The 25693-nt window shown below is 36.5% G+C and overlaps 3 protein-coding genes across 17 annotated transcripts; 2 read left to right on the top strand and 1 right to left on the bottom strand.

The window, feature by feature from the left end:
* The first annotated feature begins 3130 nt into the window (after positions 1-3130).
* On the top strand, positions 3131-3672 carry LOC148554911 (uncharacterized). Its single transcript, XM_088490543.1, has 2 exons — positions 3131-3147; positions 3243-3672. Exons 1-2 carry the CDS (start codon positions 3131-3133, stop codon positions 3670-3672), a joined length of 447 nt encoding a protein of 148 aa, XP_088346669.1.
* A 7783-nt stretch (positions 3673-11455) lies between these two features.
* LOC107646265 (uncharacterized) lies at positions 11456-25581 on the bottom strand. 14 transcript variants are annotated; one of them, XM_088491656.1, is made up of 7 exons: positions 25296-25581; positions 25137-25205; positions 20196-20324; positions 20012-20084; positions 14984-16843; positions 12508-13975; positions 12234-12404 (listed from the first exon to the last, which is right to left on the bottom strand). In XM_088491656.1, the coding sequence occupies exons 6-7, from the start codon at positions 13037-13039 to the stop codon at positions 12367-12369; spliced, it is 570 nt and encodes a 189-aa protein (XP_088347782.1). In that variant the 5' UTR covers positions 13040-13975; positions 14984-16843; positions 20012-20084; positions 20196-20324; positions 25137-25205; positions 25296-25581; the 3' UTR covers positions 12234-12366. The 14 variants fall into 14 exon arrangements, 8 of the variants coding, with proteins under 8 accessions (XP_088347782.1, XP_088347784.1, XP_088347781.1 ...); XM_088491658.1 differs by having other exon boundaries at positions 14984-16700; positions 25290-25573; XM_088491655.1 differs by having other exon boundaries at positions 14984-16700; positions 25296-25573.
* LOC107646259 (Long-chain fatty alcohol dehydrogenase family protein) lies at positions 19018-23280 on the top strand. Of its 2 annotated transcripts, XM_016350457.3 has the most exons (4): positions 19018-19167; positions 20163-20393; positions 20797-21069; positions 21334-23280. In XM_016350457.3, the coding sequence occupies exons 2-4, from the start codon at positions 20172-20174 to the stop codon at positions 23062-23064; spliced, it is 2226 nt and encodes a 741-aa protein (XP_016205943.1). In that variant the 5' UTR covers positions 19018-19167; positions 20163-20171; the 3' UTR covers positions 23065-23280. The 2 variants fall into 2 exon arrangements, with proteins under 2 accessions (XP_016205943.1, XP_016205942.1); XM_016350456.3 differs by lacking the exon at positions 19018-19167 and having other exon boundaries at positions 20019-20393.
* Positions 25582-25693: the final 112 nt, after the last annotated feature.

The following is a 25693-nucleotide window of genomic DNA, read 5'->3' as shown; positions in this document are numbered from 1 at the left end:
ATTATACTCAACTCGAACTCATCGATTAGCGTTACTATATTCAAAAAAAAATTTTTTATGCAAAACTCGGACGGTCCGTTTTCCTAATTAGAAAAAAAAAGAACTAATCGGACCTCCGATTAGTTCACCGTGAAAGTCGAAATTTTCCCTCCCTCTCATTTCGGACTCTCCGATTTGGTGCCTCAATTTTTTTTGCACACAACTCCCTCCCTCCGATTTCTTCCTCAATTTTTTTTGCACACAACTCACTCCCTCCAATTTCTTCCTCCATGGTACATCCAAAAGTTGCCCCACACCCCTGTAAAGCACCCCCTTAATCCATATCCATGCGTTACACACATAGATGAAGCATATCTAAATTAATGAGCCGTCTTTTAACACACCCTTCTAAAAATGAACATACTTAATAGTCAAATTATTTTGTAAGTAGCTTTTCTCTCATCTTTTGAAAATATAGTATGAAGCTACCAAAAGAAGAAAATGTGCAAATACAAGCTAAAATGAAAACTATGTGTTTTTCATCTCTGTTTCTAAGGAACAATGTGACAATGAATTGAAATAATTTCTAACATCCTTTTATTATTAAGACTATTTAAACAAGACTTTTGATTCTTAATCAACTAATAAAGTGTCGAAGAAAAAAAACAACAAAAAAATTTAACCTAAAAGTTTCTTCAATTTTTTTCTTCATCCATAAATTCTCTGTAATATAAGACTTTATTGTATATTATTATTTAGAAAGAGTATAAAGAGACAATGAATTTAGTGTACAATGTATACAATAGGGATAAAAAGGAGATAATGGATATGTAGATGGTTATTTTAATTATTAATTGGATGGTTATTTTGTTCGATTCAGTTTAAGTATATACAATTAACAAATGCTTGATGGTCATTTCACTAGGTAGCCAGATGATTATTTTAATAACTACATGGATGGTTGTTCGAAAGAAACCTGGATAGCTAGTTGAAGCTTCCAGACAAGTGGGCCTAAACGCAAGGAGACCACTCGAGTACAGAGTATAAATGGAGAGGGGTCTATTGGTGCACGAATTGTGAATCACACTTTTCACAACTCGTACCACTGACCAGCAAGTGCACTGGGTCGTCCAAGTAATACCTCACGTGAGTAAGGGTCGAATCCCACGGAGATTGTTGGTTTGAAGCAATCTATGGTTATCTTGTAAATCTTAGTCAGGAAGTCAATTATGTTTATCAGTTGAATTGCAAATAAACAAGAGAGCATAAATTAAAGGTTACTTGTTATGCAGTAATGGAGAATGTGTTGGAGTTTTGGAGATGCTTTGTCTTCTGAATCTCTGCTTTCCTCTGTCTTCTGATTCACGCACGCACATCCCCCTATGGCAAGCTGTGTGTAGGTGGATCACCGTTGTCAATGGCTACCATCCATCCTTCCAGTGAAAAGATTCCCAATGCGCTGTCACCGCACGGCTAATCATCTGCAGGTTCTCAATCATGCCGGAATAGGATCTGCTATCCTTTTGCGTCTGTCACTACGCCCAGCACTCGTGAGTTTGAGGTTCGTCACAGTCACTCAATCATTGAATCCTACTCGGAATACCACAGACAAGGTTTAGACTTTCCAGATTCTCATGAATGTCGCCATCAGTTCTAGCTTATACCACGAAGATTCTGATTAAGAGATCTAAGAGATACTCATTCAATCGGATATAGAACGGAGGTGGTTGTCAGACACACGTTCATGGTTTGAGGAAGGTGATGAGTGTCACGGATCATCACCTTCATCACAATTAAGCGCGAATGAACATCTTAGATAGGAACAAGCGTGTTTGAATAGAAAACAGAAATACTTGCATTAATTCATCGAGACACAGCAGAGCTCCTCACCCCCAACAATGGAGTTTAGAGACTCATGCCGTCAAAGAGTACAAAGTTCAGATCTAAAATGTCATGAGATGCAAAATAAGTCTCTAAAAGTTGTTTAAATACTAACCTAGTAGCCTAGGTTTACAAAAAATGAGTAAACTATGATGGATGATGCAGAGATCCACTTCTGGGGCCCACTTGGTGTGTGCTGGGGCTGAGATTTAAGCAACTCACGTGAAGAGGCCATTTGTGGAGTTGAACGCCAGTTTTTGTGCCAGTTTGGGCGTTCAACTCCAGCTTTTGATCCTTTTCTGGCGCTGGACGCCAGAATTGGGCAGAGAACTGGCGTTGAACACCAGTTTACGTCGTCTATCCTTGTGCAAAGTATGGACTATTATATATTTCTGGAAAGCCCTGGATGTCTACTTTCCAACGCAATTAGAAGCATGCCATTTCGAGTTTTTTAGCTCCAGAAAATCCACTTTGAGTGCAGGGAGGTCAGAATCCAACAGCATCAGCAGTCCTTTTTCAGCCTGAATCAGATTTTTGCTCAGCTCCTTCAATTTCAGCCAGAAAAATACCTGAAATTACAGAAAAACACACAACTCATAGTAAAGTCCAGAAATATGAATTTTTCCTAAAAACTAATGAAAATAGACTAAAAACTAACTAGAACATACTCAAAACTATATGAAATTAACCCCAAAAAGCGTATAAAATATCCGCTCATCATCTATCTCTCCCCAGAAGTACGTCACCCTTCTTACTCTAATTGGCTGCATCTTCGTACGGACACTGACTTTAGCATCGGAGTGTGATTGCAGGTGGCCCCACCCGCCAACACGCCGACAAATAGGCCGAACGCATCGCTTTAGTAGCTCATGCTTAGGTCCAGATCCTCTCACTCCTTTGCTCTGTCATCAACTTCACCCGATCATCAAACAAGGTTCCAACGGAGGAGTTGAGTTCCATGTTGTCCTCCCAACCCTTTTTTCGGTGGGGAGTTGACCTTTTGGGGCCATTCCTGGTAGCCCTGGGGTAAGTAAAGTATCTCATAGTGGCTATTGATTACTACACCAAGTGGGTAGAAGCAAAGCCGTCAGCCAGAATATCGTCGGTAAATTGTCAAAAATTTTTGTGGAGACAAGTAATCTACAGGTTTGGAATCCTAGAGATCGTGATCTCGGATAACAGGACACAGTTCACTGACAAGAGATTCGGAGAATTCTTATCCGGGATGGGATCAAACAAAAGTTTTCCTCAGTGAAGCATCCCCATAGTAATGGTCAAGTCGAGGCGGTGAACAATATCATACTCAATGGATTGAAAAAGTGCCTGGATAAGTGAAAGGGCTCTTGGCCAGACGAGCTAGCATCAGTTCTATGGTCTTATAGGACAACGCCGCAGTCTTTCACTGGGGAGACACCCTTTCGGCTTATATACGGGGTCGATGCGATCATCCCTGTGGAAATCAGGGAACCAAGCCCAAGTCTACTCCTCGACGGAGGCACTAAAGCAATCGAAAAAGATCTAATCGATGAAACAAGGGAGATGACCCGGTTATCGAAAGCTGCACTAAAGAGGATAGCCTTGCGCTACAACAGCAAAGTGCTTAACAGAAACTTTGGGGAAGGGAATTTGGTGTTATGGTGTAATGACATCGGTCCGCCGACCCTAGGAGAAGGTAAGCTAGCAGCTAATTGGGAAGGTCCGTACAGAGTAAAGGAAGTCCTCGGAAAGGGAGCTTACAAGCTAGAATGCTTGGATGGGAGCGATATCCCGAGGATGTGGAATGTGGTGAACTTGAAAAGGTTCTACTCCTGATAGGCGACCTCCCTGCATAACGGTTCTCTCCACACCTTAATTATCATCTCTTATTTCACCATCCATGTTTTAAGTGTCTTGTTTCCTTTTAAAAACTACAAGTGTTTGTATTTCTGAAGGCACTATTTTCCCTACCTTCCATACGAGGCTATAGTAAGGGAGGTTAACGAGGCCTATGTTGAAACAATTAATTTACGCCTCTTATCATATGGTTTGCCTTTGTTTTAATGGCAACCCAGAACTAATCACCCCAGGAGTCAAAACGATTACGACGATATCCAGTGCATAGTGGTTTACAGCTTAATAGCCAAACAAAGAAGAAACAAGTAAAATAGCCAGAACATTCTATGAATGAAAACAGTGGTTAACGATCTAAAGTCAAATAACACCACAAGTTATGACAACTATCTAACGACGAATAAATCAAAGTAGTTTCAAAGTTACAAAGTCGGGGGCACCACATCAGCCTAGTAAGTCACAATACAAGAATATAAGGCAAACAGAAAAAGCCTCATGGCCTCGGGATGTCCACAATCTTCCCATCTTGCACCATTTTAAAGGCTCCAATCAATGAAGTGTCGAAGTCGGGAGCAAGGTCCAAGATCTGGGCCTTAATCTCCTCCTCGGTAGCCTTGACAACCTTCTGAGCATCCCTCACAACTTTTTAGTTTTTCTTCTTCAAATCCTGGGCCTCTTGCGGAGCAACCTCAGCTGACCTCGTGGCGTCGACAGCTTTTCCCTCCAGCTCCTTAACCTTCTCCTCCAGCTCTTTCTCCTTCGCCTCGGCAGTCGTGGCCTCACTTCGGGCGATATTAAGTTGGGCTGAAAGAGAGAGGTCGCACTCCGTTAGACGGTTGATTTTGGTGGCACTCTCCTCGGCTGTTTTCTCCGCTTCGGCAAGGCGGGTCTTCAGCGACTCCTCTTCAGCCTTCAGCCGAGCAATATCTCTCTGGGCAGCCCTAAGTTTACCTTCTGCAAGTTGGCTTTAAGCCAGCACTGGTTCCACCTTTCTCGCGATAGCAACTTCCCGAAGAAGACTGTGGTAGGCCACCTCGCCTCTCGGAAGAACTCTTCCGAGCCCGGGAGAAGTTGGGAGTCGATGAAATGTCGGGAGTCAAAATTTTTCTCCATGACTGTTGGAGTCTTGCCAAAGCTGGAACTGGTTTTCCTTTTCTTTGGGTTAGTCACAATGATCAAATCGCGGTCATCAACTCAGCCATCGTAGTCTTTCCAACAGCCATGGAAACTGCGAAAGGTAAACACAAGTTATAAAGTCGGGAAACCAGAGAAACTTGAACCACAACAGTCAAACCCATTAAGAAAACAGAAGTAGGGCAACTCACCTACATGGCTTCAACCGTTTTCCAGTCGCCCATCATCAAATAGGGTTTAAGATTCTTGGTGCCAAAGATCACCAACAAGATGTCGGTGATTTGGCGGTTCTCCTTACCTAATCCCTCGTAGGTCACCTTTATTAAGTAATCGGAGTCGGCACCAAAGGGTGATGGACAGGGGCCGACCATTCCTTGAAGTGGGTGCTCTTGAAGCCGTCAAAAGAATCTTCAAAAAGACCAAAAATACGACGGTTCTGTACAACTCGGAAGGATATGTAGCCTTTTTTGTGCTTGCCTTCCCGGGAGGGGTTGGTAAGTAAGAAAAAGTAGAGAAAGACATTAACAGAGGCTGGGAGCTCCAAATACTCACAGACCATCTCAAAAGTACGGATGGCAGCCCAGCTATTCAGGTGAAGTTGTGACGGGGCGACGTCACAACGATTCAATAGAGAGATGACGAAAGGGGAAAAGGAGAGACGGACACCCAATGTGGTGAACATGGGCTTGTATACCCACATCCAATCGACCGCCCGCAGAGACGCCAGGTTTATATGGCAGATGCGCTCCCGTTAACTCGGGACAAAAACCTGGTAATTCGCCTCCTCCGAGCTCCCTCCATATAAGGTCCCGGAGTCCCGAAGCTCCTGTAATTCTTCTTGGGTTTCTCAGGAAGCCGTATCTTTCACATCAAATGTGATCCAAAGATAGCGATCCACAACATTGCATGTCGTAGGTTGTTGAGCTATACTTATAGTGGGGGCACCACTTAAGTCAACTCGAGAAGTCGAAAATTTGGAAGAAAATGAAAAGACGAAACTACATCCTACCACATTACTACACTACACTATCTACGCTGATTCAAGGCCTAAATCCAGAAAAGAACCTAAATTCAAGAAACAGACACCTAATGGTACACCCTAAGAACCATCTAACAAAGGCAAGGCTAATCTAAGTAGGCACAAATCAAACAGGAGACATCATACAATGATCAACAAAGAAAGTAGGAACATCAAGTGTAAAAAATAATAAATACGTACCAGAAGAAGACGCAGCAAAAACAATAGGGAGAGGCAAATGGGATGAGCGCAGCAAATCTCACAGCAAACCAACAGCAGAAGGAAAGTGGATGATGGAAGAAATAAGAGGAAAAGAGTACAGAATGGTAAAAAAAATTAGGAATGAGAAGTTTCGAAGATAAAAAGCAAGTAACACAGAAGGATAACCGTCAGGGTGAAGCACAAAAAGGCAGGGGTATAATGCACTTTTTTTCTCGCTTTCAAATCAATTATAAAGATTAAAGAGCATTAAATGCTCTTGACACAGAAATCGAAGCATCCCAAGCAACGGATGGGGGCAAATCACGCGCATTGGAGGCACGGACTCTACTGACGGACTCTCGAGCTCAAGAAGATTCGACCAAAATGGGTGCGAGTAGCTTGAATGGCCAACCACGAGTTTTCGGCTTTACGGTTGGCATGTTGGGGCACTGTTCCGGTCCAACCCGACCCATTACGGATCCTGGGTCCAGCTACAAGTCTTCGACCCACCGGGTCTACTGACCCCAACTCAGAGGCGACCCATATGTCACCTACCATACCGCGAAAGAAACCTGGACAGTTAGTAGAAGCTTCCAGACGAGTGGACCTAAACGCAAGGCGTCCACCTGAGTACAGAGTATAAATGGGGAGGGGCCTACACCTCCCCAGAGGTACGTCACCTTTCTCACCCTAATTGACCGCCTCTTCGTACGGACACCGACTTTAGCATTAGAGTATCCTTGCAGGTGGCCCACCCACCGACACGCCGATAAATAGACTGAATGTAACTCATGCTCAGGTCCAAATCCTCTCACTTCTTTACTCCGTTATCAACTTTACCCGATCCATCAAACACCCAAACAACAGAACAAGATACAATATGAATTTCAATAATTTAAATCAATTGGATTAGATTAAAAAATAAAATAAAATCAATACAATTCAAATTATAATAAATTATATCGTTTTTTTTAAATCAATCTAAATTCTATTATAATACTTTTTTTTTAAGTTTCCGTGGTTATCTTATTGCCATGTAAACACAAGATATGTATATAAACATACTTTATCATACATTTCATTTGCATTATAAATGAAATATATATAATTATGTGCTTTTGTTTATTATTTGTAACTAAAATAAAATTATTATGTATAAAAAGATAATATCAATGTAAATTAATTTTCTAATTTTTCCATACTCGGTCATATACACCAAAAAAAAAAGTAAAAGTAAAATATTATAATAATTATATAGTTGAGATTTGAAAATTTAATAATATTTTATCTTAAGTTGCACTGTAGAAAACTCCTTAACTGCGCTTGGTCACCATTTGTATTAAAAGAAATAATGTCGTGATTAGCATATTAATAACATGCAGTTAGAACACAAACTATAATTGCTAACTACTTAATAGATGTGACATATGATATGATGTCCAAAAAAGTCTGTGTCAATATTAAGACCAATTCTATAAGGGTCGTTCTACGGTACAGATTCAAGTTCATACAGATTTACAGATTTTTTATGTAAATGAACATAAGATTGACACATCGCTCTTTTTTTTTTTTTTTGCAGGGCTTGTCTCATGGTTGACGTTAAGTGTGGCTGAGCCATTAGCCATGGGCGTTCGTGCGCAAACACTAGTGTTGAATCTGTTGAGGTGAGATTTGGTCATCAACAAAAACTGGGTATCCAAAGAAAAAAGTTTTTTTTTATTCTGTGAATGGGAAAGAAAAAAAGGAGAAGCGATGTCGGCCTGCATCCATGGAGGGTGATCAATTGAGGAAGATGTGATCCCCAGAAACGAAGACTTAGGTTTCTGTGAGAGGGATAAAGCCGCTGAAGGGTTGATGTGGCGGAGGGTCAACACTGGAAACCCTCTACGATTGAAGTTGCGGCGTCGTGTCTTATCCTGCGTTGGTTGCGTATTACCGTTAACCGCTCCGTCGGAGGCCGGACTGGAAGTTGCTGCTGTTCTAGTTGGGGCCTTATCGTAGGTATGAATTTCGTTGATTTTGCTCTGTTGCATTATGTTGTATCCAAAACGGTGTATTACTTTTGCTCTATGTGGTTCGAGCATTGGCTGTATTGAATTGATTATAATCCATAAATTTGTTGATAAATTCTCTTTCGATATTTTTGGTTTTCGAACTCGCCTAGGATCATGAATAGCTGGTTTATCCGTCTCTGTCTTTGTGAACTTTACTTTCCTCGTCACAACGCTTTCAACCAGACTTTGTTGCCCACTTTTCGTGAACATTTAACTTCCTTCGGACTTTCTTCCTTTTGAATTTCTATCAATGGAATTCCCAGTTGTATTGGTTAACCGTAGTACTGAATACTGGTAGTAATAGACTTATGGGATCATTTACACTTGCTTAGTCTGACTCAGATTTGTTATCTCTTTTTCTCTTTTTATGTGTAACAATATAGTGTTCCTGCCATGCCATGGATAGCCATTGTATAGAATACACGAAGTCATTCATGTACCCGATCGATAACTGATGCACCACTATTTTGTGATACATTTTGTACTTAATTGAGTGGATTTTATCCACTAAACTCACACTTATTCATATAATTCGCATGTTTTACATTTTCCTTCCTAATTATGTGCTTTAATTGAAAACATGCTTCTCTGGCCTTAAAATTGCTAATTATTAATCCTCTCTTATTACCATTCGATGCCTTGATATGTGTGTTAAGTGATTTTAGGGTTTATAGGGCAGGAATGGCCTAGAGGATAGAAAGGAAGCATGCAAAAGTGGAAGGAATACAAGAAATTGAAGGAATTGCCTGACCTCTTCGTACTAAATCGATCATAACTTGAGCTACAGAGGTCCAAATGAGGCAGTTCTAGTTGCGTTGGAAAGCTAACACCCGGGACTTCAAAATGATATACAATTTGCTATAGTTTCCATGCAGTTAAGTGACGCGCACGCGTGCATCACGCGTACGCGTGACCTTGCAAAAGTTCATCGACGCGTACGCATGACGTACGCGCACGCGTGACGTACGCGCACGCGTGACAGAGCCACGTGCTGGAAATATCAGAAAATGCTGGAGGCAATTTCTAGGCTCCTTTTGGCCCAGTTTCAAGCCCGAAAAACACAAATTAGAGGCTGCAGAGTGGGGGAATCACATTCATTCATTCATACAACATTCATTCACATAATTTTAGGTTTTAGATATAGTTTTCTAGAGAGAGAGGCTCTCTCCTCTCTCTAAGTTTTAGGATTCTTAGGTTTAGCTATTTTCAATTTCAGATTTCTGTCTTAGTTTAATTAGTTTCTTTTCTACTCTTATTTGTTCTAACACTTTAGTTTATCTATCTTCCCTTGTTGATTTATTTATTCTCCAATTTAGTTTATGAACTCCATGTTAGATTTGATTTTCTATTTAATGAAATTTGAGGTATTTCATATTCATGATTGCTTTCTTCAATTTACGTTATTGATGCTTTCAATTGGTTGTTTGGATTTTAATATTCCTTGCTAGTTTCCTATGTTTTTATGTTATACTTTCCAAGTGTTTGATAAAATGCTTGATAGGATTTTAAGTTAGATTTTTATGTTCTTGGCTTTGGTTGAGTAATTGGAGACTCTCGAATTATCAAACTCCTTTGTTGATTGATAATTGAAAGTTACTGGTTGATTTGGATCCTTCTAAAGCTAGTCTTTCCTTAGGAGTTGACTAGGACTTGAGGAATCAAATTGATTTGTCCACTTGACTTTCCTTCATAGTTAGAGGTTAGCTAAGTGGGAGCAATGAACAATTCTCATCACAATTGATAAGGATAACTAGGATAGGACTTCTAATTCTCATACCTTGCCAAGAGCTTTCTCAATTATTAATTTACTTTTTTGCCATTTTATTTCCTTGTTCAACCTTTCAAAAAATCCAAAAAGATATTTTTTCATAACCAATAATAACTACACTTCTCTGCAATTCCTTGAGAGACAACCCGAGGTTTGAATACTTCGGTTATTATTTTTATAAGGGTTTGTTACTTGTGACAACCAAATTTTTGTATGAAAGGATTCTTTGTTGGTTTAGAAACTATACTTGCAACGAGGTTTCATTTGTAAAATTCTTCACTGACAAAAATCCGTTTGTCAATAGCCATTGTGTATTCATCACCACTATTGCCTTATACTACATTTCAACAAAGGAGAGTTACATGTAAGCATATATTAAACAGGAGCAGGTCCTCATCAATTATTTTTCACTTTTGTCAGTTTTATTGGTTTCTTCAACTAAATCATTCGTATATTTACCTTGTTTAGTAATAGTTCTTCTTAAACATTCCCTTCTAATTGATCCTTTTGTTGCAGAAAAAGAGGAGCTCGAGCACTGGAAAGAGAGGTTGGCTGCTGCGTGCATTGCTGGAGAGTCACAAAAGAGAGATGCTGCAAATAATGTATAATTCCTCAGCTTTTGTAAATTGGGATCGGTTCAGTCAATATGAAACTATTACAAGTGACCTTTTCGGAGGGGGTACATTAGTTACAACATTTTTGTGTAGTTATGTAACATTTTTATGTGCATTTTCCGTTGGACAGTGATATTTGTGAATCATAAAGTTTTTTCTTTCTTCTGTCGGATAAATATAATCGACTCACATATGTACTTAACCAACATATAGAATAAAAAGATTCGTTGTATTTGTTATACCCATATCAATAGTAACTTTCTCATGCATCCAAGTTTTTGCTCTCCTTGGTTGTTTTGTTACCGATAACCTGGCATATTAGGTATTCTGTTTTTTGAAAAATAAATTAATCGTGTACCATGTTACATGGTTTTTGGAAAATATTTCATCCCGCTGATTCGTGAAAAATTATAATGTTTAAAAGAAAATTTGCATCTATATTTTAATTAAGACAACCATGCAATCCAGTTCTGAGAAAGTAGAGTTGCTTGTAATAAAATGGTCTCTTAAGTTTTAACACAGCTTCAAAATTAAGATTAGACCCCAAAACTTGTATAAGAAAGTACAGTCCTTACCGAAAAGATTGCAATGCTAAGTCTCAGAGTCAGGACATAATGCAATAGAATTTCATCTGTATTTCTACCTAAATAATGTACCTAAAGAATGTAAATGTTGCTTTAGTGGACAAATAATAGCATATTCTAGACCAGAGTTAAGATTGTATATTGTAGAACATAATTCATAAAGAAGAGGAAGAAAATATTTATTAGGATATACTCAAATCTCAAACCTTATGATAGTTCACTGAAAGGCAATTCATGTTTAAAAAAACTGCACAAACAAGAAGCACACTGGCTCCATTTTGTAACTCCAAAATGAATGGACAAACGGGAATGAGTAATCTATATTTGGTTGAAGAGAGTTAACAAATTGATAAGCATAACATAAGGTTGCTTAATCTCCGGATTTTTTGTATTCTGGCTTCAGTTCATAAGTGCCTTGATTAGTTCCTTTGTTATTGGAAACACACAGATCTTTAAGTATATCTTTCAGAAATTGCTGCAGAAAAAAGTGTGTTAGATCCAACACATCAGTTATATAAGGCACTACTGAAACTATATATCTTGCTTAAAATAAATAAATAAATGCCAGATGGAGAGATAATGGTGAATTTTTCATATCCATGTGTAATCGTGAGATATCTACCAATTGAACAGAGTAAGATTCATAACAATAGCAATAACACCAGAGTCTTTGCTCACTAGTAGGGCTGGCAATTCATACCCTACCTGCGGGTACCCAACCCGGTTCAACCCGTTCGGGTAGGGTAGGCTACCTGACCCGCTGTGGGTAGGGTAGGGTACGGTCTAGGTATGCCTGCGGGTAGGGTAGGGTACGGGTTTAGCGTGTACCCTATCCTACCCTACCTGCACCTCATATTAGGGGTGTACATGGGCCGGGCCACACCGGGTTTGACCTGACCTAGACCCGCCCGAAATATAGACCGGGTCTAATTTCATGACCCTAACCCGATCCTAAACCCGATGAAACCCATGCATCTTCGGGCCGGGTAAAAACCGGGTAAAAACCGAGTGAAAACCGGGTCTTTGACATGTAAAATTCACCTAATGTCCAACCATTATTTTACAATTCACATAGTAAAATTCACTTAAAAAATTATAACAAAAACTAACCATTTTCTAAAATTAAAATATAACCACAATCAATATTAATATTGTCTCATAACACTAAATAGTTAAGTCACATACTAAACACATAACCACAATCAAAAGTCTTATTCTTCCTAAACATAGAACTTTAACTCAGTCTTTATAACATAACATTAACCACAGAAGAATAGTCATCCATCAATTGCTATTAATGTTGTCAACTTGTTCCTTGTGATATGGATGCATTAGTAAAACCTACAAAATACAAATCACAAAATATATAAAATTATTCATTTTCATATAAGAGATTATTACTTCAAATAATAAAGTCGCAATAATAAAAATATTATAAATGTACCTTCAACAACCTTCTGACTACTATCATATTGATCAAACTCTTGATCTCCAACTTGTTGTTTCGAAGGGCACAACCAACTTTGAGTACATATCAAAGCTTCAGCCATTAATGGTGACAAAGAGCTGCGGAAGACATCAAGCACACGTCCACCAGTGCTAAAGCATGATTCAGAAGCAACGGTTGAGACCGGAATACCTAAGACGTCATGGGCTATGAGAGAAAGAATTCTGTATTTTGAAGCATTCACTTTCCACCAAGCCAATATATCAAAATTCTCATCTTCTACAGTATCCTCGCCCAGATATCTCTCCACATCTGACTTGCTATCTGCATTAGCCTTCTCTCTTTTTTGCTTTTTCCACATATTCACTCTATTTTCAGAAACTCCCTTAGCACCAGTTGAGACTTTAGTATTATCATCCAAGACATCTCTAGATGAACTTTCACCATCTTCCCTTCCTTTATCATCTACAACATCCTTTTCATAAAACTTATATAAAGTCTCCAATGTTAGTTTAACAAAACCAGTCATAGTAGTAGACACTTCCTTGTCATAAACATCCTCCAAACACCAACAGAGATAATCTAATTTATAACGAGGATCCAATACAACAGCAACAAGTAACAACGGGTTAAATTTGTCAACGGGTTAAATTTGTCAACAGGTCCCCAATATTTATGATATTTATTCTTCATAGAACAGCAACAAGTAACAACGGGTTAAATTTGTCAAGCTCATATAACTATAATTCTGATTTGATGTCCAACAATCTGTTGTCAAGCAAACCCGAGCATATGACTTTGCCAACCATTCTTTTAGCTTTTTCTTCTCATCTAAATAAAGTTGAAAGCAATCTCTTGAGACCGTCACCCTAGATGGGACCGTAAATCTTGGCTCAAATCGATTTAACATTTTGCGAAACCCAATCCCCTCAACAACTTTAAACGGCATTTCATCAAGTACAACGAATTCAGCTACAGACTTCTTACAATCTTCCAAGCTATAACCCTTAAAAGCTTTGCATAGTTCCCCTTCTTCATCAATTTTAGGCATATAACCATGAAGTGTCCCCTGCTTCCTTACTTTAGTAAATATCCATTTATGAGCACTCTTCAAGTGCTTATTTAGAGAATTCGTGCCATGTTTAGTAGGTGACAACTGTATTTCTTCTGGCAATGATGACATTTATCCTGATGCTATCCCTTTGTCTCAGTCAACGGAAATACAGTAAAATACTGCCAAACATATGATTTTTTTCCCTTACGAACAACTTCTGGATCTTCATTGTTTGCATCTTTGTTTTCTTCGTCTACTTGTGCATTAATAGCAGGAGTAGGAGCAGCAGGATTTTCAGCTTCAATAGCGGAAGTAGGAACAGCAACATTTTCAGCTTCAATTTCTATTGGTTTGTCTTCTTCCATAGTTGGTGGAGGAACACAGTTATCTCCTCCTCCCATTGTTTGTATCCTAAAATAACAAAGTCAAGACCATAAATATATCTATAAAATTAGTTTAGACTATCAAATTAAATTTGTAAAACTAATTTAGATCATCACATATTAAATTTTAGTATAGGAAAAAAGAGAGGGGGGAGGGGTCTAGCTTAGCAAGTTGTTATTATGATATAGAAGAAGCTTATCAGTTATTACTTATCACGAAGCATAATTAAAAGGAACTTGCAAATTGAATTTCATATGGAATTGCTAATTGTTAATTAAAAGGCACTTGCAAATTGAATTTCATATGCAAATTGAATTTCATAATTAAAAAGCTTCGTGGCACACCATTCTTCCTCAACTACGAGTTTTCATGTCTTCAAACAGTGTAGGTTTTATTTTTTCCCGAAAAAAGAAAATAAGACAAATCAATATATCAAAATTAAAATGAAACCAGTGACAAGAAAACACAACTCAGAAGGCGATTGGGATAGAGACAACAACTAGTTCAATATTTTCCTTTCAAATGTACTGATTTATTTTTCAGATCACATACTCAAGTTTTGGAAATTTTCAGTCAACACCATCTCAATTTTTCAGTAAACACAGAACAAATACTGAAAATCAACTAAATAAATCAGCAAAACAAAAATCAGTAAATACATCAACACCCATCAGTCATCAGTAATCAGTAAATACCAAATCAGCTAAACAAATAATCAGTAAATACATCAGTCATCAGTAATCAAGAACAACTCAAAACAAAAATCAGCTAAACAAATCATTTAACACACATCAACACCCACACCAAATCAGTAAAAAATCAGTAAACACAGAACAAGTAATCACTATTAACCAAACACATCAGTAATCAACAACAATTCAGAACAAAAATCAGCTAAACACACATCAACACCCACACCTAATCAGAGTTCTAATAATGAAAATCAACACCCACATCCTAAATTCACAAATTCTGTTTATCAAAAACCCTAATCCTTAATCAGAATATAATGAAATAATAAAATTAATTACTTACCTGAGAAGAAGATCTGTGAAGAAGACTGGAGAAGAGAGCGAAGCAGAAGGAGCAGGACTAGCAGAGCAGAGCAACGGTGGGACAGTAATAGAGAAGAGGACCGTAGGTTGTCACCATCACCGAGAAGCAGGGTAGCACCGTAGGTCGTCACCGTCTTCAGTCGAACAAAGAACTTCGCCGGTGACTGGGCTGAAACACGGAGGGTTGAGAAGAGACGAGAACGGGAGGAGTGGGCGACTGCGTCATGCGTTGCTGTGTGCTGCGAGACTGGGAGTGGCCCGTGGGGAGAGACGATGAGGTCAGGGGTCACCAGATCACATCCTGTGCCGTGGGGAGTGGGGACTGCCGGTGCCGGAGTGGGGAGTGGAGACTGGGAACTGGGGGTGTGGGAGTGACTAGTGAGCCTGAATGGCTGAGCTGCTGAGGGAGGCAGTGAAATGAGTGAATGGAGAATGGACTGCGTGCCCTAGTAGCCCCTATCCCTAATTTGAAATCAGCGTTGTGTATATGGCCGGGCCGGGTGACCCGAGCCATGGCCCGGTCCCGGTTTCACCTCCTTTCTTGGTTTCATTTTTTTTCCCCATGTCCTCCCCGGGTCACTTCGGGTCCGAGCCTTCACCGCCCAAAATCCTTCGGGCCCGGGCCGGGTCTTCGGGCCGGGCCGCGCCGTGTACACCCCTACCTCATATATAACACATATTTTATAAAAATTAGGTATATAGTGAAGGGAGTGAGAGTTGAACCCACAACCTCCCTTATGTAATGACTTACAATAAGTGAACAACCATTAAAACTAGTTAGTTAATTTAGTAATTTAAAACATTAGTTTTTTATTTTTTATGTTATTAATATGTATAAAATTCGAAATGATTGAATTTTATATTTACTTTGAAAAAATATGATATTTCTGCGGGTAGGGTAGGGTAGGGTTTAAAATTTTAGGGTGCGGGTAGGGTTAGGATTGAGAGATTCTCAACCCGCGGGTAGGGTTAGGGTAGGCTCCAAACCCTACCCTACCTTACTCATTGCTAGCCTTACTCACTAGATAGGCAACAACACAGAATAAGATCTCAACAATTAATGGTACAGTACTAGTCTCTCAGAATTTCTCAGCATGATATATACAATTTCTTTGAACTAATGAAATCTACCTGACACATTTAAGTCCTCCAATTGCATACGTATTGGGCATCTAGTGTACATGCATAACCACTAGAAGCAACAAATTCCTATGGTAGGAGTTTATGACTCTATGTTTCTGACGATTGCTCCATAAGATTATCATAAAGTAATATCCAATAGACTAAAGCTGGATATTAAGAGAAAGATATTAGTCAAAGCACATACTTCAGGTTGGTCGGTTTCTTATATGAGATTTCTTAAACTCCAACACAGGCGGCCCAACGCCGCCTGATAGGCCTCCCACAATGAAGACGTTGCCCAAAGGTGCTTGTTCCCGTCGCTGCCGCCACTCAACCATCGCAGGTTCTTTCCGCCGATTGATCTTCTCCTCCGATGCCAAGACCTGATGCCATTCAGAGCGACTCCATAACTGCAGTGTTTGGTCACACCCATGAGCAACCTGGAAGACGTATTTGGCCCTACAGCTTCAACGAGTCCACCAACCATGACCAAAAACAAAACACAAACAGCATCGGCCCAGTCCAGCTGCGTCAATCCAATTGGCGATCTCTCAAATTGGCCCTTTCATTGAACCCTAAAAAAAAAATTAGGCCCATTATTCAATAATTCCATTAGCCAGCTTCCCTCTCCAACTAGCATACCAGACAAGCTTGCAAAGCTCTGCCAAGCCTGTTCCCTCAACCCAACGGCTTACCACTTGTCAACATATTCTTCGATCTGTATAAATGAATCTGTACCGTATAACTGGCCATTCTATAAATATGTAAATTTGAAATCTTTACTCTAGAATCACTTTTTTATTAAATATAGAATTCTTTTAATTATCAAATAATTATTTAATATTTGTATGTATATTTTAAAAAAATTCAAAAATTAATTAGGTAGTACTTATATTTAATTATTTGAGTACAATATACGAATATATTATCCATAACATTATATAATATGAGTAAGTTTATTTTAAAATCGATATAATGTTCTGAATAATATTTTGTTAGTTAAATTTTTATTTTTTTTATTGTATCTAATTTTATTTAAATAATTTAAAATTTTAAAATTATAAAATTTTTAATTTAAATTTATATTAAGAATTTAATTCAATCTAATATAAATAAATATATTGGTATTATTATAGTTAATTATATTTATGTATTTGATTTAAAAAAATAATGATATAAAATTTTTAAATTAAAAAATTAATAATTTTAAATTTTAAATTTTAAATATATTTAAGATATATGTAAAATCAAATATAAATAACTATATTCGTATTATTGTACATATTTCAGATATATTGTCCAAAATTTTTATATGATTATATATCTTGGTATAAGTACGCAATTGTACCATATCCAAGTGCAATGATATTTTTTGTTTTCTTTAAAATATAGCATATCTTAGATACACAATACTTGATTTGTGTACTTAATAGTTTTTTGTTTTGTTTATGTATCCAAAATGTGTAATAAGTATTTAAATTCGTAATTCATCTATACATTACTCATTTTAATAAATATTATATTTTATTAATTCAAATAAAAAAATACCACAAACAAATGAGAATGGAAATCATTGGAGTAAGGACAGTTTTTTTTGCTAGGATGAATAATCCAAAATCTTTATTCGAACACGTGGCATGATTTTAGTGATTAGAGGAACCAAACATAAAAGTTGTAAATGGCCATGTTCGGTTTGATTGACTATCACTACAACTAGCACCGTTAGCCAAAAGACAAAATACACCTTTTGAAATAGTTTTTTTTTAATTATTTTATTAATTTTTATAATTTTCTTTTTCACCAAATTCAAAATTAATTTTTTTTATTTAGATCTCTACATTATTTTTAATTTTGTAATTAATTTTGTTAGATAACCAACTAAAATACATCCAACTGCAATTAACTAGTAAAGAAAAAGGCTAAAATAACAAAAACAAAGTTGGGCCTTTTTAATTTTTTTTGGTAAAAACGTGAATTTAAATTATCATAAGAAATATTTAAAATCAATTGAAAAAATATCCAAAATAAAAAATATCTAAAACCAAATAAAAACAAATCTCTAAAATTATTATAAAGCGAATATTTAAAATCTAATAAAAAAAAATATTCGAAACATAATAAAAAAATTCAAAACCCAACAAAAAAATGACATTCAAAATCATTTTGAAAATCTATAACCTAATAAAAGGACACATTTAAAAATATTGAAAAAAGAACATCCGAAAATTAAGAAAAGAAACATTCAAAACTATTAAAAAAATATTTAAAACCTAAAAAGAAGAACAATCTAAATCATAGAAAAAAATATCTAAAACATATAACAATAAACCTAAAACTGAAAAAAAAAATCTAAAATTAGTTGAAAGAATTATTTAAAATAAAAAAAAATCCAAAATTACTTAATTACCTATATTTTTTCAATACATTAATACCCGTGAAATTTTCTTACAATTAAAAGCAAGAAAGAAAAGGATAGAGTACATAACAAAGTCGTGAATGACTTTAGTTCCATAATGACAGATAGTTAAATACGTCATGATCTTAATTTCAACTATAAGCCTTAAATATCAGTTTTGAAAATAAAGAAAATATCATGTTTCAGAAATTCTTATCTTTTGATGGTGAAAGATATGATGATCAAACATGATGAAAGATATACAGATTTTAATGTAATATTATTAGATATAAATTATCTAACAAAATAACCAAATAGGTCTAATAGGATATAATTTCAAATATTATTATATTTTTAACTTACTATTCAAATTTAAAAAAATTTATTTTATTAATGATTATGAAATATTTTAAGATAAAGATAAAGATAAATCTTTTAATATAATGAAGTTTTAACCGCTTTTCTCTCTTATAAAGGATCACTGATACGTATCATATATGTTTTCTAATTCTAATATCTCGAGACTCATACCTAAGTACCAAAGCAATTGAGATACACTACACTTTCATTATTGGGATCAAGAAAATCAACAACAATTTGGTGTTTGCTACGGTGCTACCCTATTATCTTTCTCCGATCATATTCAGGTAAGCCTAGAACTGAAAATATTACTTACAGTAACAAACTAGTGACAGAGATCTATTATTAACTAATAACTCAAATAATATTTTCCTTTTTCTAATGCCAAAACCAATGTTAAACGTAGTGTACTTTAACTTGTAGAAAATTCATTACACCTTGGCCCTGTAATATGAAATTTAATTTCTTTGGTCCCTCCTCTTTAGTTATTTATGGTTTGGTCTTTCGTCTCCCAAATAATGAAATAACTATAAAGGAGTCTTAAATGCCACGGAATATAACAGGTCCAATGAATAAAGTAACTTATTATAGGACTAGCAAGTCCTCTAAGACTCTAACAAAAGCAAGTTAAGGGAACGAACAAAAAAAAAGAAAAAGTTTTAAGATTAGTTATAAATTCAAATTTTTTACTATTTACATAAAAATTTAGCTAGCATATGTCTTTAGAATGCATAATAGAAAGTTTGTATTAAAAAATTAGAAAAAAAATATAAATAACCTTAACAAAAATCTGTTAGAAAACCCCTTTATATTAAGTAATATTAACATATATCAATATTTCTTGCAAAACCTCAACTGGGGACATATCTTAGGCCTTAGCCATAGATTGTCTGAAAATAATCAAATATCAATAAAACCAAACAACCACCATTATTCGTATTGTTATAAATTATGCGGATCACAAGTTTGAAAATTTGTTTAGGACATTATTATTATGTGGTGGATGAGGAATTGTGGATGGACTTTGGAGCTTGTAACAAAATAGAGTATATAGATATATGCATGATTCTATAATTAAATATTAAAAGACACAAGACTTATAGAAATTTATTGCAATCTTGATTGGCATACCCATAATTGAAAATGACACCAAGCGTTTTCTTGTTCCAAATTCATTCCTCAACCTCACTGTCTTGATCTTTCTCTGCCAATAAAAAGGAGTACTTTGTAACTGTTTAATCAACTCAGAAGAAGCAAAATAATAATAATTTGTTATTCACAGAGAGAGATAATGGAAGATGGAAAGAGTTGTCACCCTCTTCTGAGAGGAGGTAACAAAAGAGAGAAAGGTTACAGCCATGGCCTATCTTCCTCTCAGATGCAAGTAATGGCTTCCTTCTGTGAGGCCCTATTGCCTTCTCTCCCATTAAACAAGGAACAAAACCTGCAACACAATCATGCACTTTCAGCTTTCTACAATATCTCTGGTTCTCAGGCTCCATTTCCTGATGAGGTGAATTTTATTTTATTATTTTCTTCATAGGTTATGCATGACATGCATCATACGTGTGAATCTTGCATGTGCTGTTTTTCTTCATGATTATCACAAGCTTAGCCAATTTGATTCAATTGTTGTACTTGAATCTTCATTACTGTTTGTGTCTGAAATATCTGTCAATTTGAAAAACTTAATTGAAGTAGTACTTTAATTTTGCAATTGAACACAAGAGAGGAATTTGTGAATTAAATACAATTTATTTTATTTGTGTTTAAGTACGTCTAGTTTGAGTACTTTCTCTTTTATTTCTTCTATATTGTACTATGCTCCACTTTATTGTTTTGATTTTTTTTTTCAAATGAAAAAAATACAATTTATTCTATTTTTATTTATGAACCAATTCAAAATGAAAATTCAGACTGCAGAGATCATGATCAAGAGGGCATTACCAGAAGCATGGTCCCTAGTTAGCTGGGTTCTGTGGATTCTTTCATTCAGGTTTGGAACATTGTTGCTTTGTGGAAAGGATTGCTTGGAATGGAAGTGGCCTTTCATCCACAAATTCTCTGAGATTCCATTGAACAAAAGAGAAGAAATTCTCAAGAAATGGTCAAGGGAGAACAATTGGACACCTCTAAGGATAGTGTTTGTGTTCATCAAACTTGTTTCCTTCTACAATTTCTTCACAAGGGTAATAATGGTTTTCTTCTTCTCTGAGATTTCAGTCTGTAGTGAATTTTTGCATGTTAGTAATAACTGGATGTAAGGACCTTCCGATTTCATAATAAGTGAATGAAGAAAATGTATACCACATATTTGATTATTTGACTGAGAGACATACTGAAAAGCTGCATGTCTCATAATTGTCTTGTTAATCCCTTTTCTTGCTAGCTAAGTAACTAATTATTTTTGTTCCCTTTTGTTTAACTTTGCTACTTTTCTCCAATTGCTGCAGACTGATGGAAGCGGGCATAATCCTGCATGGGAAGCAATGGGGTACAAAGTGGACACCAGACAGAAGTTAACACATAAGGAGAGGCCTCTACAGAAGGGGATAGTAGAAACTATGTATGAAAATGATTCTACTTTAATCCAGTCTCTCACCGAAAAGGGCCTTGAAGTCACTGAAGATCTAGAGCACAATTCATACAACATCAAATGTGATGTTGTCATTGTTGGCTCTGGCTGTGGTGGAGGAGTTGCGGCTGCAATTCTCGCAAACTCGGGTCTGAAAGTGATTGTCCTAGAGAAAGGAGAGTATTTTGTTTCTGAAGATTATTCTTCCTTTGAAGGTCCATCCACGAATGAGCTTTATGAATCAGGTGGAATCATGTCAAGTGTCGACGGGAAGATGATGATCTTGGCTGGTTCAACAGTTGGTGGAGGCTCAGCTATAAACTGGTCTGCATGCATCAGAACACCTGATCCTGTTCTGAAGGAATGGTCTGAAAAATATAAAATCCCACTTTTTGGAAGCTCTAATTATCAATCTGCAATGGATGCAGTATGCAAAAGGATTGGGGTGACACCACAATGCGCAAAAGAAAGCTTTCAAAATCAAATTCTCCGAGAAGGATGCAAGAAAGTTGACTTAAAAGTTGAGTCAGTTGCAATAAACGCTTCAGCAGATCATTATTGTGGCTCATGCTGCTATGGTTGTAGAACTGGAGATAAGAAGGGCACTGACTCTACTTGGTTGGTTGATGCTGTTGCGAACGGAGCAGTGATCCTCGCCGGATGTAAAGCTGAGAAGTTCATATTGGAAGATGGAAAGAATGGACTGAAGAAAAAGAAATGCAGAGGAGTAATTGCTGCAGCCACTTGGAGGAGTAAGGTCTCAAAGAAGCTCCGAATTGAATCCAAGGTATCTATTTCATCATGTGGCTCTCTCTCCACACCTCCTCTATTGATTTCAAGTGGCCTGCAAAATCCATACATTGGGAAGAACCTCCGGCTACACCCAGTCCAATTCGCTTGGGGGTACTTCCCGGAAGACATGACAAATTTCAGTGGAACTAACTATGAGGGAGGAATCATAACTTCAATCCACAAAGAATTTGCAGAGGATTCCACCCCAAAATTCATTATAGAAGCACCTGCTCTAGGACCCGGATCATTTTCAGCATTGGTTCCTTGGGTCTCAGGGCTCAATGCAAAAGACAGGTTGGCAAAGTATGCAAGAACTGCGCACCTTTTTGCATTGGTAAGAGACCAGGGTTCAGGAGAAGTAAAGGCTGAAGGCAGAGTTTCTTACAGACTTGACCAAGTGGACAAAGAAAGCCTTAGAATTGGATTGAGGAAAGCCTTGAGGATCTTGGTTGCAGCCGGAGCTGTAGAAGTGGGCACTTACAGGAGCGATGGCCAAAGAATCAAATGCAAAGGGATCAAGGAGGAAGATTTTGAGGAGTTTCTGGACACAGTCACAGTGGCTGGTGGTCCAAGCTCAAGGAATGAACTTTGGACTCTTTTCACTACTGCACATCAGATGGCAAGTTGTAGGATGGGCGCCACCAAAGATGACGGCGCACTCGATGAAAATGGTGAGAGTTGGGAAGCAGAAGGGTTGTATGTGTGTGATGCAAGTGTGTTTCCCAATGCTGTCGGTGTCAACCCCATGATAACAATTCAGTCCACAGCATATTGTATTGCCACTAAGATTGCAGAATCACTGATGAATGAGATGTAGAACATGAACAGCTAAGTTTGTATCATTCTAATTTAAGAATTTCATAGTCAATTTATGTTTTTTCCTTTCATGTTCAAATCCAATAATTTATCCATGATTTATGTATTTGTTAGCAATGGCATAATGAACTTTATTTGCTTGAAGACTAGTAGTATCAAATGCTTATTATGCAGTAGCTTGTAATAAAATGTTACCATGTCTCATGTTTCTCACGGATTTAAGAGAATTAAACATAATACCATGTAAAACAACATGGTGGGTGGTGATGTTCAGCTAGATGTTGAGTTGCATGCTATCAAACCAAAGTATACAAAGACAGTGTAGTGGCTGATTTGTATTTGACAACAACGTTTGCAGAATGTAGTTGCTTTCTCTACTTCTATTGGTTGCATAACTTTTGAACTTAATTGGTCATATTAGAAGCAGCATGGTAGCAATATATGTGCCAATAATCAAATTTATAATATGAAACACGAAATGAATACCACCTTGCAAATACAGTCCACATAACATAAACTGAACCACTTGTTTGTCCTTGAATTACAACCAGTTTATGTGATGTTCCTAAGATACATCATATATGTACATTTCTTTTGATTATGTTCTTGTTTTGTCGGCAGCTTTTTGTTCCTTTTTGGGTGGTGAATTAATTAATTACCTGATTTAATTTCAAACAAATTCAGCTTCATAAAGTATATCGCCGATAAGCAATCTATCTATTTATAATATTATAGAAAGAAAAACCAAAATAATGTTATGTTAAAACTTGACACATAATATTTTATATTGTAGCCACATCATCTTAATAACAGATTAGTAACTTCTCCATCACTCATGTTTACTCCATATTATCACACCAATAAAAAATACAGAAATACTTGGTGACCAAATGTTTTTAGTAAAAAAGTCCAACCAAGTCATGTTATATGTACGCCTACGCACACTTCTTCGTCTTATTCTTCTTCCTCACACATTGATAACTTTCTAACTAGAGTTATATTTTCATATCTTTTATGATAGTTTATGAATTTATTTTGTTAAAATTCAATAAAAATGTCTAGTTTAACTTATTATTATTAACTAATATTGTTAGTCAAATAAAATATTATATTTGTGTAATTTTCAGATTTCATTGAAGGTAAAATCATTTAAAAGGCTCAAACATGCATAAATTCAATGACAACTTAAAGATGCACTTGCTTTGGACTATAACTAGCTAATCAAGTTGTCACTACAATTAGCTTTTGCAGAAAATCAAAGATTTCCACAATCTCATGTTCCTCAAACACATGCATGCTAGATTTTGAAAAATAATGCATTCCTTACTCTATAAAAAGAGAACTCACTTCGAACTTGAGATATAGAGTGGAGGAGTGAGAGATACACACAAAATAGAAATACAAATTAGAGGAAAGATAGTTAGAGAAGATTAGAATTTGGAATCAACAATCTAACTTCATTTTCAATAATGTACAATTTTCTCTCATCATTTACTTATATTTTATGTTTTACTTGTGTGATTATGAACTAATTTTGTTAGGTAGGACAAAGATGTAACCTTTTATGTGAATTGGATAATTATAGATCAATATCATTCAATAATATTTGTTTTGATTCATGTGGGTTTATAACCAATTTTAATGCTTTTAGATGCTTGATCACCATTTAAATGATATATTGATTTATAATACACTTGAGAAAGAGGTTGTAAATGAAACTATTTATTGAACAACATAAAATTTGAACAAAAACTAGAGATAGACATGTGGTTGTTATGCAATTTTCATAAGAACATAATCTTTTTCTCACATAAGTTGTAACTAAGAGATTAGTAAGTTTAAGAGAGTCTCTTGACCTTGAGAAAGCTAGAAACTATATTAGGAAACTTAACTAATTTGAATTCACAACTTTCAGCCATAAGAAAACCACATACTAAACCAATCAAACACCTAAACTATAAACATTTTCAAGCTCATTCAGCCAAACACAGCCATAAATAAAACCAATTCAACCAGCTAAATCAAATGCCAATTCATATCCAGTACCAATCCAGAAACAAAATTAAACCAAACCTGAAGCTGCCTGCCACTGCTCTACACAAATTAGCCATCAAATATCATTATCTCCAACCCAACTTCAACCTTCAGCCAAAACGGAAGCAGAATAAAAAAATAATAATAAATAGCATTTATTTGTATATTTATATACCAAAAGAAAAAAAATACCTCTACCTCTCAAACGGTGGCTCCTGCGGCAGCAACAACTCCACCACCACCGTCGAGCCTCTCTTTACCACCATCATCATCGTCCTTGTTCCACCTCAGCCATCACTCACCGCTGCCATTCTTCTTCCTCGCGATGCTTCAATCACCATCGAGCTCTCTCTCTCCTCTTCCTTCTTTCTTCCGGCTAACGCCTTCTCGAGCTATGCTAGCCGTTGAAGATCTGACGCCACTGGTCGCGGTCTTCTCTCTCTTCAGCGAACCCTCTCTCTGTGTCCTCTGCTTCCCCGCCGTTAATAGTTGGATAAAAAAAATTATATTATATAATAATATATTTTTAACAAAATTAACTATTATAATATTTTTTATTTTAACGAATAATCTATTATTTTCAAGTAATATAAAAT

This window comes from Arachis ipaensis, chromosome B6, assembly GCF_059453495.1.
Source record: "Arachis ipaensis isolate K30076 ecotype BB chromosome B6, ASM5945349v1, whole genome shotgun sequence".
NCBI classification, from domain to species: domain Eukaryota; kingdom Viridiplantae; phylum Streptophyta; class Magnoliopsida; order Fabales; family Fabaceae; genus Arachis; species Arachis ipaensis.
Note: the sequence above shows the minus strand (reverse complement) of the source record. Positions and strands in the feature narration are given on the sequence as shown.

Coding starts and splice junctions, on each gene's coding strand:
- LOC107646265 (XM_088491656.1), bottom strand. CDS start 13,039: ATGACTGGTTTTGTTAAACTAACATTGGAGACTTTATATAAGTTTTAT. Junction 12,405..12,507: donor TAGTCAGAAGGTTGTTGAAG/GTACATTTATAA, acceptor TGTATTTTGTAG/GTTTTACTAATGCATCCATA.
- LOC107646259 (XM_016350457.3), top strand. CDS start 20,172: ATGGAAGATGGAAAGAGTTGTCACCCTCTTCTGAGAGGAGGTAACAAA. Junction 20,394..20,796: donor AGGCTCCATTTCCTGATGAG/GTGAATTTTATT, acceptor ATGAAAATTCAG/ACTGCAGAGATCATGATCAA. Junction 21,070..21,333: donor TCTACAATTTCTTCACAAGG/GTAATAATGGTT, acceptor CAATTGCTGCAG/ACTGATGGAAGCGGGCATAA.